The sequence below is a fragment of the Portunus trituberculatus genome, chromosome 50, assembly GCF_017591435.1.
Source record: "Portunus trituberculatus isolate SZX2019 chromosome 50, ASM1759143v1, whole genome shotgun sequence".
Taxonomy (NCBI): domain Eukaryota; kingdom Metazoa; phylum Arthropoda; class Malacostraca; order Decapoda; family Portunidae; genus Portunus; species Portunus trituberculatus.
This window is the reverse complement of record NC_059304.1, coordinates 765,001-780,000: the sequence shown is the minus strand read 5'-3', so window position 1 is coordinate 780,000 and position 15,000 is coordinate 765,001. Positions and strand designations below refer to the sequence as shown.

The window sequence follows — 15,000 nt, the reverse complement described above, 5'->3', positions numbered from 1 at the left end:
ATCCTCCACACAAATACTCTCTCTCTCTCTCTCTCTCTCTCTCTCTCTCTCTCTCTCTCTCTCTCTCTCTCTCTCTCTCTCTCTCTCTCTCTCTCTCTCTCTCTCTCTCTCTCTCTCTCTCTCTCTCTCTCTCTCTCTCTCTCTCCAAATATTTCTTTTATCCCTCTGTTATCTGTTTCATGCCACACATATTCCTACTTCATCCTGTCTCCCCACAAGCAGTTCTTTCTCATCTTTTGTCTCTTTAAAAACTTTCTCCCCTCTGCCCTCCCTTGGTATCAGTCACTCCCCAGAGAAAGTGGGAAAAAAAAAAGTAGAAAAATACGAGTGGCAGTAAAATTCCCCCAGCAGGAGCCTCGCATTGCCTCAGCCTCGTGTCTATATTTAGGATTTACAACCCTTCTGATGCTGTATCGAGGCGCTCACTCCAGCCGCCTGCAGAATTTGTGGTGGCTGTACGGCGGGAGTGTGTTGTGTTGTGTGTGGTGTGGTGTGGTGTGAGTGTGTTCTTCTGGTAGGGATGGTGGTGGTGGTGGTGGTGGTGTGTTTGCTGTTGTGAAGTTGTTTGGTTGGGATTTTGTGTGTGGTGTGTATGTGTGGTGGTGGTGGTGGTGGTGGTGGTTGTTTATGTGTTTGGTTGGTTGGTTAGTTGGTGGTTTGTGTATATGTATATTTGATTGTGTACATTGATTGATCTATACATTTATTTATTTGTTTATTTCCGCTGTGATTGTGTTTATGTGTGCTTCTTTTCCATTTGTTCGCTGGTACATTATACTTCTTTTCTTTTCATAACTAACAAAACATGCGTACATTCTTTCCTGCATTTGTTTCCCTGTTCTTCGCTACAAGAAATGAACGAAAACATAAGAGAAATTCATCAATAAATAATAAACACATGTATTAATTCCAATAAAGAGCATAATAAAGAAAGAGAGAAGTTGTTCATGAGCAAGCAAAGAGTAAGATGATGAGTCGTAAATATTTGACCTGATCATTAGTTGCAGGTTGTCATGGATTATGCAGCGGCCACACTCCTGCCGCCCTGCACGCCTGGGAGCGCCGTGCGAGTGGGGAACAGATCAGGGAAACATTAAGCAGCACACGAACAAAGGGGAAACACCAGGAAACCAAGAAGACCCAATGATAGTGCAGGAAAATCTTTCAAATCAACATTGCAAAGAACAAGATCGCAGAGTCCAGCATTAGAACAGGAAAAGTCTCAGAAAACAATATGAAAAGCAACAAGATCGCAGAGACTAGTATTATATCCGAAAAAAGAAACCTTACAAATCAATAATGAAAACAGTAAAACCACATAAGAACATTATTGCAATAGGAAGCTCTTATATTAGAAAACAATACTGGAGATCGAGATGGGAGAAGTCAGTGTTGAAAGAAGTATAGGAACCTGAGAAGCTGATGTCATAAAGAATAGAACAAAGAATCTTAGAAAATGAGAAGTAAATAGATTATCTCAAAAAAACAGTATTGAAACCAGAAATATCTTTGAAATCGATATTAGGAAGGAAAGAGGCGTCACAGAAGCAAATATAAGAAAGAAAATAGAAGTGTTAGATAATGAAGAAGGCAAGACAAAGCATAGTATTTGAAAGAAAGCTGCGAAATTAATCAGGATAAAACCAGAGAAGCGAGCAAAAAGGAAAAACTAGAGAATTTATGTTAAAGGGAAATTACAGACACCAGTTCCAAGAGAAGCGTGGAAACTATCAAAAGGAAAATTCAAGACCAGTATTAAAAAGAATCAAAGAAAACGAGACACCAATGTAGAAAATAAACCGAGACAATATTGAGAACTAAGGACCATTATTGAAAGAAAATGACAAGAAACAAATATTTGAAGAAAACTGTTAAAGGAAATCTAGAAACCAATATAAAAGAAAACTAAAAACCACTGTCAAAAGAGAACATATTACTCCTCAAACCTTCTCCTCCCCTTCCCCCCTTTCTCTCTCTCTCTCTCTCTCTCTCTCTCTCTCTCTCTCTCTCTCTCTCTCTCTCTCTCTCTCGTCCTACCATTGCATCTCCCTGACCCAGAAAATTTCGAAAAAATGACTTTTTTTCACTTTTTTTTCAATGATTTGCTTTTGAGGGATTTTTTGATGTTTTGTTGAGAGAATATATGATGTGTGTGTATATGGTGCTTGTGTGTTTATATTTACTTATTCATTCATTCATTCATTCATTCATTCACTAGAGCGTTAATTCACTTATTTATCTGTTCATCTGTGTCTGTATTTATAAATTCACTTTATGCTCTGTGTATTTATTAATCTTTGATCTTACCATTTGCAGTGAATTATTTTATAGTCCGTTATTTGCTCACTTAATCATACGTAAAGATATATGTATGAATATATATGTGTATGTATGCATATATGTATGTATGAATATACTTTTCCCTTTACATGACATACATTATTATGAGCAGATATCCTACTTGACTCACACACTTCCCCTTTCCCACCTCTCCCTCCCTTCACCTTAACTCCACCTCACCCAAACCACTGCTCACCTCCTGCCCATCACCCGCCCTCCCGTGTGTCTCCTGGCCGCCCGTCACCCGCAGGCGTCTGGTCCACTGGGATGTATGAAAATTTATGCCTCAATGGTGACACAGGTAACCATTTTTTTTTACCGCGATGCAAAGAATTTATTGGTGAAGTGAAGGAAATGACTGGATATGTGGAGGACCGACCCGCGCCCGCCTGCCTGCTTGCCCGCCTACCTGCTTGCCTCCTTGCTCGCCCGCCTTCAGAATTCGGAAACGCAAGTAATGAATGGACCGTTCGATGCTTTAAGGGACAAGGAAAGGTCTCTCTCTCTCTCTCTCTCTCTCTCTCTCTCTCTCTCTCTCTCTCTCTCTCTCTCTCTCTCTCTCTCTCTCTCTCTCTCTCTCTCTCTCTCTCTCTCTCTCTCTCTCTCTCTCTCTCTCTCTCTCTCTCTCTCTCTCTCTCTCTCTCTCTCTCTCTCTCTCTCTCTCTCTCTCGATCTTCACTCTGTATTTTGCACTTCCCTCAGCACGCAAAGAGTGAACAAGACCCACATCCTCTACACTCACGATTCCTACTTCCACAAATCAAATCAGAACGGGTTTCGTATTCACGCACCCTAATCGCCGCTTCCTTTTCCTTTTCCTTACTCCTACTCGTCCCATGGGTTCAAAAGACAGTACTCGTGGATTTAGCGGTTTAGTGTGGCGAGTTGGAACCGCTTTAGGGCTTCCAGTACGTCGTGGCCATGAATATGTAAGTGCAGACAGGATGCAACTCTCATTAACACAGCATTTGCAAGGATTGCTGCACTGATGATCATGTCGGATGAGGTAGGAAGGAAAAAAGATTACGAGAGAGAAGAGAAAGGAGAAACGGAAGAGGACAAGGAAGAGGACGAAGAAAAGCACTGAAACAGACATGTATGTAGTGTCGGTTAAGCGCCGTTAGTTGAGCCGCTGCCTCGTGGTGCTTGTTGTGTATTGGTCATAGGGAGGCAGTGCGTTAATGATGGGATGTGGTGAACCCTCCGCCTACCAGTCAGACATTCAGCCATTCAGCCATTCAGCTGGCCGCTCTATTACGCGCTACACATAATGAGGGAATCACGCTGAGTTATGGGGATCACCAACTGTCTTTCTGACCAACTTTATTGTACTGTACTCTCTCTCTCTCTCTCTCTCTCTCTCTCTCTCTCTCTCTCTCTCTCTCTCTCTCTCTCTCTCTCTCTCTCTCTCTCTCTCTCTCTCTCTCTCTCTCTCTCTCTCTCTCTCTCTCTCTCTCGTTTATCTATATTATGAAAGTAGTTTGTCTAAAGGTAGGTATAAACACTAAGAAAATGTTTAGTTGGTCCTCCTCTGAAGTTATTATAAGAAAATTTTAATCAGATAAGGCAATTTAGTACAGTACGTGTCTTGGTTCTTCTCTCAACGTATGGAGGAGCATATTCAAGGAGATAAACCGATAGTTTGTTTATAAAATGATGAAAAAACAGGTAACTTGCTTGGGGAGATGAGCAGAATATCGATAAAAGCAAGTGATAGTCTAAGAATTGAAAAAAATACTATTATTATTAACATTTGAAAAATCATTTATATGCTGTTTCCAAATTCTTATTAATCTTTTGTTACCGCCGTAACCTGTCTCGTTTTTTGTTTCTTCAGGAGTGATGATGTTAGTCTAGAAATTAAAGGCACTATTATTGTTTGGTTTAAAACTATTCTTTTTATGTTTACCGCGTCCTAATTCTTCTTTATCCTTCGTCTTCTCCGTAACGGGTATTGCTTTTCATGTTTTATGCGGCGTTTCCCAGGAGGCATATTGTTGATGCCCCAGCACATTCATTACTGATGGCTTTTGGCTTCAAAGGCACAGAGGTGGGCACCAGACAATAGGTAACACTGGGATTGGCTTTGTGGATCAATGTATTTTTAGATGAAGCCGAGAAGTACGTAGTAGGAGGGTGTGTGGGCGGCGCACGGGTGGGCAGGTGGAAGCAGGTGCTGCACGTGGCGCTGGCAGGTGAGTCCCGCTGCTCCTCCGCCTATAATATCCCATCATCCTTCTTTTTCTTTCAACGTGAGAAAGTTTATAATGTGTTAAGGAGTGCGTGGAGCAGCAGCTGTGTGAATGGAGATGCGAGGCGGGACGTGGGGCACACTACTCACATACTCAATAAAGAAAAAAAGAATTACCATAAGGTACACACAATAATACTGTGTCAAGACATATGCATGACTCGCTGTGTCTCTCTACCTTTCAGTGCCGCGGGAACCGTCAGGCGCCGCGCCAGAGGCTGTACGTATCACGGCTAATGGAGTCGTCGAGTGTTGCACAGACGCCTCGAGGTGAGTTACTTCGTCAGCTGTGTGTGTGTGTGTGTGTGTGTGTGTGTGTGTGTGTGTGTGTGTGTGTGTGTGTGTGTGTGTGTGTTTCACTGTTTGATCTGCTACAGTCTCTGACGAGACAGCCAGACGTTACCCTACGGAACGAGCTAAGAGCTCATTATTTCCGATCTTCGGATAGGCCTGAGACCAGGCACACACCACACACCGGGACAACAAGGTCACAACTCCTCGATTTACATCCCGTACTTACTCACTGCTAGGTGAACAGGGGCTACACGTGAAAGGAGACACACCCAAATATCTCCACCCGGCCGGAGAATCGAATCCCGGTCCTCTGGCTTGTGAAGCCAGCACTCTAACCACTGAGCTACCGGGCGTGTGTGTGTGTGTGTGTGTGTGTGTGTGTGTGTGTGTGTGTGTGTGTGTGTGTGTGTGTGTGTGTGTGTGTGTGTGTGTGTGTGTGTGTGTGTGTGTGTGTGTGTGTGTGTGTGTGTGTGTAATTCACCTCCTCGGTCGCCTGCTGGTCACCCAGCCAGTCTTCCCCATTACGGAGCGAGCTCAGAGCTCATAGACCGATCTTCGGACTTAGGACTGAGACCACATAACACACTCCACACACCGGGAAAGCGAGGCCACAACCCCTCGAGTTACATCCCGTACCTATTTACTGCTCGGTGAACAGGGGCCACACATTAAGAGGCTTGCCCATTTGCCTCGCCGCGCCGGGACTCGAACCCAGGCCTCTCGATTGTGAGTCGAGCGTGCTAACCACTACACTACGCGGTGTGTAAAATATATTCTCCGAACGTGTGTGTGTGTGTGTGTGTGTGTGTGTGTGTGTGTGTGTGTGTGTGTGTGTTGTGCATCATGTGTTTCGGAAAGCCTTAAGGCTTTAGGATCACTTGCTTCACTTGGAGTTTAATATAAGTCATATAGTTTGTTCTTCAGCCAAGGTCCGTGTCATTTCCCCACACGCCGTGATTATTTTCGCATAAATGGAGTTGTGTCATGAGGTACTTGAAGATTATGGCTTATCTTTGCATTATTATTATTATTATTATTATTATTATTATTATTATTATTATTATTATTATTATTATTATTGTTTTAGCTATTCTTGCCATTGTTTTCTTGTTAATGTTACGAATATACTTGAGGTGTTTGTAGAAGCAGGCTCTAGGTTAAGGAAGGAGGCGGCCAGAGTGGCAGTTGATGAGGCGCCGTGCCTCCAGAGAGCAACGGTGGGGTGGCAGTGAGTGTTGGTGGTGAGTGTTGCAGGTCGTGACAAGAGTCAATCCATTCAGTGTGACGTGTGGTCTAAGGAGAGTTGCGGCCTGAAATATGGTGAAAGTTCAAAGTGTAACCAAACCTTAAGGGGTTCCCAAAAGAGACGGCGGTCAGTGATGGAATTCTGGGCATTGCAGTTGAGGGCAAGGTTTGTTAGGCGGTGCGAGGCGGCAAGCTTCTACTGTTCCTTGCGGGCGAGTGTGTGTGAGTTGTGAAATGCAAATTGACTGTTGTGTTGCAACTTTGGGAATAAAAACTTAGTTTGTGAATATTTTCATGCGAGGTTCGAAGGTCAAAAGCAGTCAGTGGGTCACCACGAGGTGCTGTGTGTCATTACGCGGCCCAAGGGAGAGCCAGGCGACGGGCCGCGCAGGCGACACCGCGGCGCGGCCTTCATTAAGGAAACAAAATGGAAACGCTTTCAACTTCCTCTGCGGAAACTGACGCACCTTCCCTTGTACAGGCGTGCCTCTTTACGTGCGTGAGCGTGCACCGCCGCGATACTCCCGTCGATGCCTCACAATATCAATATATGAAGGGAATGTAACCTATAATTATGTAGTGATATATATATATATATATATATATATATATATATATATATATATATATATATATATATATATATATATATATATATATATATATATATATATATATATATATATATATATATATATATATATATATATATATATATATATATATATATATATATATATATATATATATATATATATATATATATATATATATATATATATATATATATATATATATATATATGCACATACACGTAAGTACTACATACATACATACAAATATGCATGAAGTAGATTGTGAATGTGGATGAGAAGGTGAGTGCATGGGTGTAAGGGGCGGTAGTGAGGGTGTCGCTGGACGTCCCTGGAGTGTCGGTGTGAGCAGAGCGATAGAGTGGTGGCGGGGAAGGACAGGTGAGGAGGAGCAGGGCTATGGAGAGGCTCAGGTGTTCGTTCATCTCCTTGAATCCGTGTTCTAATGATTCTCGAAGTTGATTTACTTACACCCGAGCGACCACCGCCTATAACAGTACTGGACAGAAGCAGACCGTGGCTCTGATCGCGTCGTGTCGCCGTGCGCCGCGAGGCGTCGTCGGCGCCAGCGGCACCGTCTGCGGGTGGAGGTGCCGGGCCGCTCAGGGCGTGCAGGAAGGGTACTTACCTCCGTGGCCCGGGCGAATCCGTCTGTCGTAGTTGGCGAGCAGGCTGTCCAGCAGGTTGGTGACGTTCTTGCTGAAGCCCGAGGCGGAGTAAGTGCTGCTGTAGGCTTGAGAGCGTCCCAGGACGGCGGAGAGCACCACCACCACACACCACCATCGCCACCACCACCACCACCACATTCCTCGCTCATTCCCCACCATGCTAGTACTGACGCCCTACGGCTGAGCGGGGACAGTATACAACATGGGTCACTCGCCCGAGAGTCGCCCTGGGGCGCTACAGCAGGCGGAGGGCTACCCAAGGCAGCCGGCACGGAAGGGGCGACCTGAGGGCGCCGCAGAGACCCCCGAGGCTTAGCTCAGGATGCTGCCGCCTGCCCCGCCCCCGCCACCTGCTGCCCACCATCCCGCGGGTCACGTCACCGTGGCGCAGGTCATCATGGCCTACGAGGAGGTCACGCCAGAGGAACGAGCATCAACAGGTCGGCGTCACAAGTCAAGTACCAAAGTAACAGTTCCAACAGAGCAGTATGGGCCTGCTGACGTCACATGACGGGGCAGGAGGCAGCAGAACCAGCAGCAGGAGCAGGAGTAGTAGCAGGAACAACAACAGTAGTAGAAGTAGTAGTAGTAGTAGTAGTAGTAGTAGTAGTAGAAGTAGAAGTAGTAGTAGTAACACAACAACGGTAACTTAGGTCACCGGGCAGGGCCGCGACGGAGCAACCCAACACTGCCCGGTGCTTGGGCACGCGGCTCCGATCGGCTGGTGACCTCTCCTGGCCCGGGTTGGAGCGAGGTCATCCCAGGTCATGCTCGGGACGGCGGGACGGCCGGAGCCCGGAGAGCGCCAGACTGGTGAGCGGCGCAACGACGTGGAGTTGTCGACGAGGGGGCGACGCGGCCAGCACTGAGCAGCTCGGCCCTCACCTGCCGCCCGCTGCCCCCTCCCCTCCCCTCCCCTACCCGCCCCGCGCGGGCTGCCACCACCACTATCACCACCACCACCGCCGCCGCCGCCACTGCCTGCCGCCGCCGCCGCCGCCGCCGCCGCCGCCGCCGCCGCCGCCGCCGCCGCCACCACCACCACCACCACCACCACCACCACCACCACCACCACCACCAACGCCACCGCCACCGTCACCGTTGCCGTGCAGCAGCTTTGCTCTCTCTCTCTCTTCTTCCGCGGTAGCAGCGTGGCGGTGGCCTCAACAAGTGCCACTAGCAGAGCAATCTTCGCCTTGCCGTCCCAGGCAGAACCGTGCCTCTGCGGACACCTGTGTGGCTAAAGACAACGCAGCTCAGTGAAAAATTAAGTGTTCTTGTCATGCTGGTACGATGAATACATACAAACAACCGCGTTTTGCTGAGTGCAGCCTTGCCACTGGTGCCATTACTGCCTCCCTTCCCTGCCCTTCAGCACCATCCACGCGTCACCTGCCGCAGTGGATCGCGTTCATGGTCCCGCTGTCATCAGACTCCTAGCTCTCTCGGCCACAACTTCCGCCTCGCGCCTCCCTTGTTCAAAAAGAAAATGAAGCTGAACAGTGAGCGTCGCTGCCTCATGACCTTCTCCCTCTCGCACTCTCTCTCCATGCCTCCCTCCTTCACCTTCCCCCTCTCTCCTCTCTATTCCCACTCTTCCTCCTTCCTCTGAACTCTTTTCCTTGACTTTCCACCTCCCACTCCCTCTTCCTATGCCCTGCTGTAGACATGGGCGCTTGCGGCACGTCCCTCTGAGTCACGGTACGCTGCCTGGCGGCGAGTCGTATGATGGTGTGAGGCTCACACCACTGCTGTGGGTCGTTCCGATTCGCAACCCGGATTTACGAGCGTGGCTGGGGCTTCCTGAACGGTGGTGTTGCTGGTGGGGCGTCTTATGGCTCGCGTTATGCTACTGGTGGTGTTACGTTGCTTTTGGCGTTATTAGTTTTGTGTGTGAGGAGAATGTTCCTGCGTAGCGAAACATCGACGTGCTTTCGTTATTGCTAGGTAGCTATATGTGTGTGTGTGTGTGTGTGTGTGTGTGTGTGTGTGTGTGTGTGTGTGTGTGTGTGTGTGTGATAGCTGATGACTACATACCTACATAAAGGGAAGGCAGCACTGTCCGTGCCGTGTCCCCCAAGGTCCCTCGCGCAATCACTAAGGAATCCCGCTCTCTTGTGTTGCAGAATTCATTGCACTTACGTGTATTTCATCATCCAGCTCAGGTAATGAAAGTCTCGGCGCGTTAGCGAGTTTAATCTGGCCTTTGCTTCCTCTCTTCTCTGTCCCAGCATCTGTACTCAAAAAAAAAAAAAAAATGGTTACACTTTTAACGAGTCATGGAGGAAGAGGAGGACGCTGTGACGAGAAGCTGACTTGTGAGGGTGACTTGTGAAGGTGACTTGTGAAGGTGACTTGTGAGGGTGACTTGTGAAGGTGACTTGTGAAGATGACTTGTGAAGGTGACTTGTGAAGGTGACTTGTGAAGATGACTTGTGAAGGTGACTTGTGAAGGTGACTTGTGAGGGTGACTTGTGAACGTGACTTGTGAAGGTGATTTGTGAGGATGACTTGTGAAGGTGACTTATGAGGGTGACTTGTGAAGGTGACTTGTGAACGTGACTTGTGAAGGTGATTTGTGAGGATGACTTGTGAAGGTGACTTATGAGGGTGACTTGTGAAGGTGACTTATGAGGGTGACTTGTGAAGGTGACTTGTGAGGGTGACTTGTGAAGGTGACTTGTGAAGGAGACTTGTGAGGGTGACTTGTGAAGGTGACTTGTGAGGGTGACTTGTGAAGGTGACTTGTGAGGATGACTTGTGAGGATGACTTGTGAAGGTGACTTGTGAGGATGACTTGTGAAGGTGACTTGTGAGGGTGACTTGTGAAGGAGACTTGTGAAGGTGACTTGTGAAGGTGACTTGTGAAGGTGACTTGTGAGGATGACTTGTGAAGGTGACTTGTGAAGGTGACTTGTGAAGGTGACTTGTGAGGGTGACTTGTGAAGGTGACTTGTGAAGATGACTTGTGAAGGTGACTTGTGAGGGTGACTTGTGAACGTGACTTGTGAAGGTGATTTGTGAGGATGACTTGTGAAGGTGACTTATGAGGGTGACTTGTGAAGGTGACTTGTGAGGGTGACTTGTGAAGGTGACTTGTGAGGATGACTTGTGAAGATGACTTGTGAGGGTGACTTGTGAAGGTGACTTGTGAAGGTGACTTGTGAAGGTGACTTGTGAGGGTGACTTGTGAAGGTGACTTGTGAAGGTGACTTGTGAAGGTGACTTGTGAGGGTGACTTGTGAAGGTGACTTGTGAAGGTGACTTGTGAAGGTGACTTGTGAGGGTGACTTGTGAAGGTGACTTGTGAGGGTGACTTGTGAAGGTGACTTGTGAAGGTGACTTGTGAGGGTGACTTGTGAAGGTGACTTGTGAAGGTGACTTGTGAGGGTGACTTGTGAAGGTGACTTGTGAGGGTGACTTGTGAAGGTGACTTGTGAAGGTGACTTGTGAGGGTGACTTGTGAGGGTGACTTGTGAAGGTGACTTGTGAGGGTGACTTGTGAAGGTGACTTGTGAAGATGACTTGTGAGGGTGACTTGTGAGGGTGACTTGTGACTTGTGAAGGTGACTTGTGTGAAGGTGACTTGTGAAGGTGACTTGTGAAGGTGACTTGTGAAGGTGACTTGTGAAGGTGACTTGTGAGGGTGACTTGTGAAGGTGACTTGTGAAGGTGACTTGTGAAGGTGACTTGTGAAGGTGACTTGTGAGGATGACTTGTGAAGGTGACTTGTGAGGGTGACTTGTGAAGGTGACTTGTGAGGGTGACTTGTGAAGGTGACTTGTGAGGATGACTTGTGAAGGTGACTTGTGAGGGTGACTTGTGAAGGTGACTTGTGAAGGTGACTTGTGAAGGTGACTTGTGAGGGTGACTTGTGAAGGTGACTTGTGAGGGTGACTTGTGAAGGTGACTTGTGAGGGTGACTTGTGAAGGTGACTTGTGAAGGTGACTTGTGAAGGTGACTTGTGAGGGTGACTTGTGAGGATGACTTGTGAAGGTGACTTGTGAGGGTGACTTGTGAAGATGACTTGTGAGGGTGACTTGTGAAGGTGATTTGTGAGGGTGACTTGTGAAGATGACTTGTGAAGGTGACTTGTGAAGGTGACTTGTGAGGGTGACTTGTGAGGATGACTTGTGAAGGTGACTTGTGAGGGTGACTTGTGAAGATGACTTATGAGGGTGACTTGTGAAGGTGACTTGTGAGGGTGACTTGTGAAGGAGACTTGTGAAGGTGACTTGTGAAGGTGACTTGTGAGGGTGACTTGTGAAGGTGACGTGATGCCTCCTGGAAATAATACAGAGTAGGGATTATGTTGGAGGTGTTGGTATGTGTTGCTTTGATCTGATGAGTCAGTGTTGATGTTCTTATTGTTGTTTTTATTCTATTTTTTATTCTTTTTTTTTACTTTTATATATCCTTTTTCTTTGTTTCGTTCTTCATCTTTTATTCTGTTCCATCATGTTGTTTGTGTTGTTTTTTTCCTTCCTTTCTTTTTTTCTTACCTTCTCTCATGTTACTCTTATGACATGCATCTTCTATTTTTTAGTTACTTTATACTTTCCTCTTTTTCTCTCTTCTCTTCTCATCTCGTCTGTTTTTGTCTCTTCTACTCTCTCCTGTCTTCTCTCTATGTGTCTTCTTTTTTTTTTCTTCTTTATTTTCCGTTCCTCTTTATATATCTTCTCATTTCCTCACCTCACCTCTCCATTATCCTTACACCCATTCCTCTTCCTTCCCCTTCACTCGTACCCACTTGCCTCTCTCTCGTGTTGTCTCTCTCCACTTTCCTCCCATTCCTACTCACCATTTTTGTACATTTCTCTTCCGGTCCCTCCTCTCATCTCCACTCCTCCCTTTCCTGTTCTCTTACCACGCCACTCCTCCCTCACTTCCTCTCACGGCGCTCTCCTGTGTTAGTGTGAGAGTGCTGAAGGCGAGGTTCACGAAGTCCGTAATGATGCCACAACACTACAAGAAGGGAGAGTAAAATCCCACGTTATCACTCGTTATTACGCCCTTTCAGCGACTCCTACCAGACCTCCAGTGGTTCGCAGCAACAGTCTAAGCACTCCTTTGTGTATATTCAAGGCGGGAAGACCCAGAGTAGCCGCCAACGGTCTCCAGAAGCGGTGAGACTAGTTGTTTTTTTAGTCCCTCAGTGGCTATGGGACCTCAAGCCACGGTACTCACCCACTACTTTTTGGCCAATTAAACCTGAGACTCTTGAGGACTATATATTCTCTCTCTCTCTCTCTCTCTCTCTCTCTCTCTCTCTCTCTCTCTCTCTCTCTCTCTCTCTCTCTCTCTCTCTCTCTCTCTCTCTCTCTCTCTCTCTCTCTCTCTCTCTCTCTCTCTCTCTCTCTCTCTCTCGTCTCTCTCTCTCTCTCTGCGTCGCCCTGTCCACCACAAGACCAAGAAGCGCTTCAGACCTGCTGTGTAATGTATCCTTGTGTATTTTTTCGGCGCGTCGGGAACAATACTTCACTCAACGGACACTGTTTTACTTCGTCGCTTGAAATATTTCCCTTTTGACTTAATTTTTGGGCTTTTTATTTTCCCTCTCACAATTTTTTTCTTTCACTTTTTTTCTTCACATTATAGATATATTTTTTATTTTTATTTTTGCTGTATTTGTTTTTTTTATTTATTTTAGTTTAGTTTTATTTATTTATTTATTTTTTATATATATTTATTTATTTATTTTTATTATTATTATTATTATTATTTTTTTTTTGCGATTCCTCTGAAGTCAGTGTGTCGTCGTAAAGTTGTCAAGGCATAATGTTTACGGAATAATCGCTCTCCTCGAAGGACGCCACACCAGGACACTGACAGCTCCTCCTCCTCCTCCTCCTCCTCCTCCTCCTCCTCCTCCTCCTCCTCCTCCTCCTCCTCCTCTTCGTTGTTGTTGTTGCTGCTTCCTATTCCTACAATTCTAGAAGCTTTTACCTTTCGTAAGGGATGTTTTGGAAGGCTACAGAGATGATTAGCCTGGTTGGTTCATGGTGGTGTGTCTTGGTATTAGTGATGTAGAGTCAGTGTTATATCACCTGAACTCATTTAAGAGGGAAGTTTCATGACGTTTAACACTTTCTTTTAGCTAGCTCTTTTGACCCTTTTCGGGGACAGGCATTTCAGTAGGCGTTTTTGTTTAATCGTTTTTGTTGCCTTTGGTTGGTTTCACTCTTACATAGAAAAAAAAATAAGGATGATAAAAAACACCTTTGAAAATCATGAAAGCATCCACAAACTAACATTTTCCATAATTCCTTTGCTAATTAACATTTCACTTGCAGTTTTATTCCTACAAACACCAACAACTTTTTTTTTTCAACGTCTCGTGTTTATAGTAATGTCTTGAATAGTTGTGGACACCGGAAGGCAGGCACAAAATTTACACTTCTGTTCACTCTTTTCATTGACGTATAGCCAAGGAAACTGGTTTTATTTATTTATTCATATATTTATTTATTTTATTGCTGGTGCATTAAAAGAGGTGGATGAGGTTGTGATACGTGTGAGAATACAGCCCTCCAGTTTCTCCTTATCTAGAGGAGGAAGGAGGGTGTCGTGGCGGTCAGGACTGGCTGTCTTGTCTGGTGGTCACGGGGAGTGTTACCAGTCACCGGGGGCTTGTTGAGACAGACTTTACTTTTCCTTCCCTTGTGTCCTTTCCTGCGGCAACATCTCGACGGCTTGACCTTTCTTTTATTTAGTCTTTCCTTTTTTTTCCTTTTCTTTTCTCCCGTGTTTTTTCCATCTTTTTCAAGTTCCTGCCTGGTGGAGTGGCCAGGAATTTTAGAACAAGGCGCCTTACCACTGAGTCCATTTTGTCCCTTTAACTGGCCACCTTGTGCTGCGACCTCGTTGTTGTTGTTCAAGTATTTAATTATTTTTTTTATTTAAGTGGCACTAAGGGTAAAGAGAATGGTGAAAACTGCTTAACCCGCCTCTCATGAAAATCAATGAAATAGTAAAAAATAAACTAATTGATAGATAAACAGATAACACATACAATTAGATAATTTGAAGGTCGCTATTTTAGTTTAGAAATCAAGCAGTCAACTTTCCCTTTACCGTCTCGTCCCATCATGGCGCCATTATATTGAGTTAGGCGCATGAAGCATTATAGCGAATACGGACCACGCGGAAGTCTGGAGTCACAAGAAAGCCTGAACCATGAACCATGCTTGCTCCATTCCCACTGAGAAAAGGTACAGGGAACATGGAACAGACCATCGCTCTGCCTGGAACACTAGACAAAGAAATAGATTGCAAACAGACCACTTCCCCTGCCAGGAACACTAGATAGAGAAACATTGGATACAAACAGACTACTTCATCTGCCAGAAACACTAGACAGGGGACATGGAACACACCACCTCCCTTGCCAGTAACACACCAAGACATAGTGACATAGAATACAAACACACCACCGCCCTGCCTTCAACACTAGGAAGCAGGGAATACTTTGGAATATTCGGTCTGGAATGGACATGGAATACAAACACACCATCTCTCCAGTCTGGAATGACCCTGGATGCCACAAAACGTTCTCTAACAACCAATTGCGTCATTTTCTGGTGGGTAGAACTCTGACGTCCATCA

At 45.9% G+C, this 15,000-nt stretch overlaps 2 protein-coding genes across 8 annotated transcripts in view; one reads left to right on the top strand and one right to left on the bottom strand.

Annotated features, from left to right (window-relative positions):
• The window catches only part of LOC123500171 (gamma-aminobutyric acid receptor subunit alpha-6-like), a 199,746-nt gene extending 191,485 nt beyond the window's left edge, over positions 1-8,261 (bottom strand). For all 4 annotated transcript variants that reach the window (XM_045248880.1, XM_045248882.1, XM_045248881.1 and 1 more), the window contains exon 1: positions 7,352-8,261. In XM_045248880.1, coding sequence (XP_045104815.1) covers positions 7,352-7,550 — 199 coding nt within the window. In that variant the 5' untranslated portion in view covers positions 7,551-8,261. The remainder of the gene's footprint in view (positions 1-7,351) is intronic.
• The window catches only part of LOC123500172, a 142,495-nt gene that overhangs the window by 88,135 nt on the left and 39,360 nt on the right, over positions 1-15,000 (top strand). For all 4 annotated transcript variants that reach the window (XR_006673201.1, XR_006673202.1, XM_045248884.1 and 1 more), the window contains exon 2: positions 4,777-4,861. Coding sequence is in view for 2 of the 4 variants with exons in the window: in XM_045248884.1 (XP_045104819.1) it covers positions 4,828-4,861 (34 nt within the window). In the remaining 2 variants the exon portion in view is untranslated. The remainder of the gene's footprint in view (positions 1-4,776; positions 4,862-15,000) is intronic.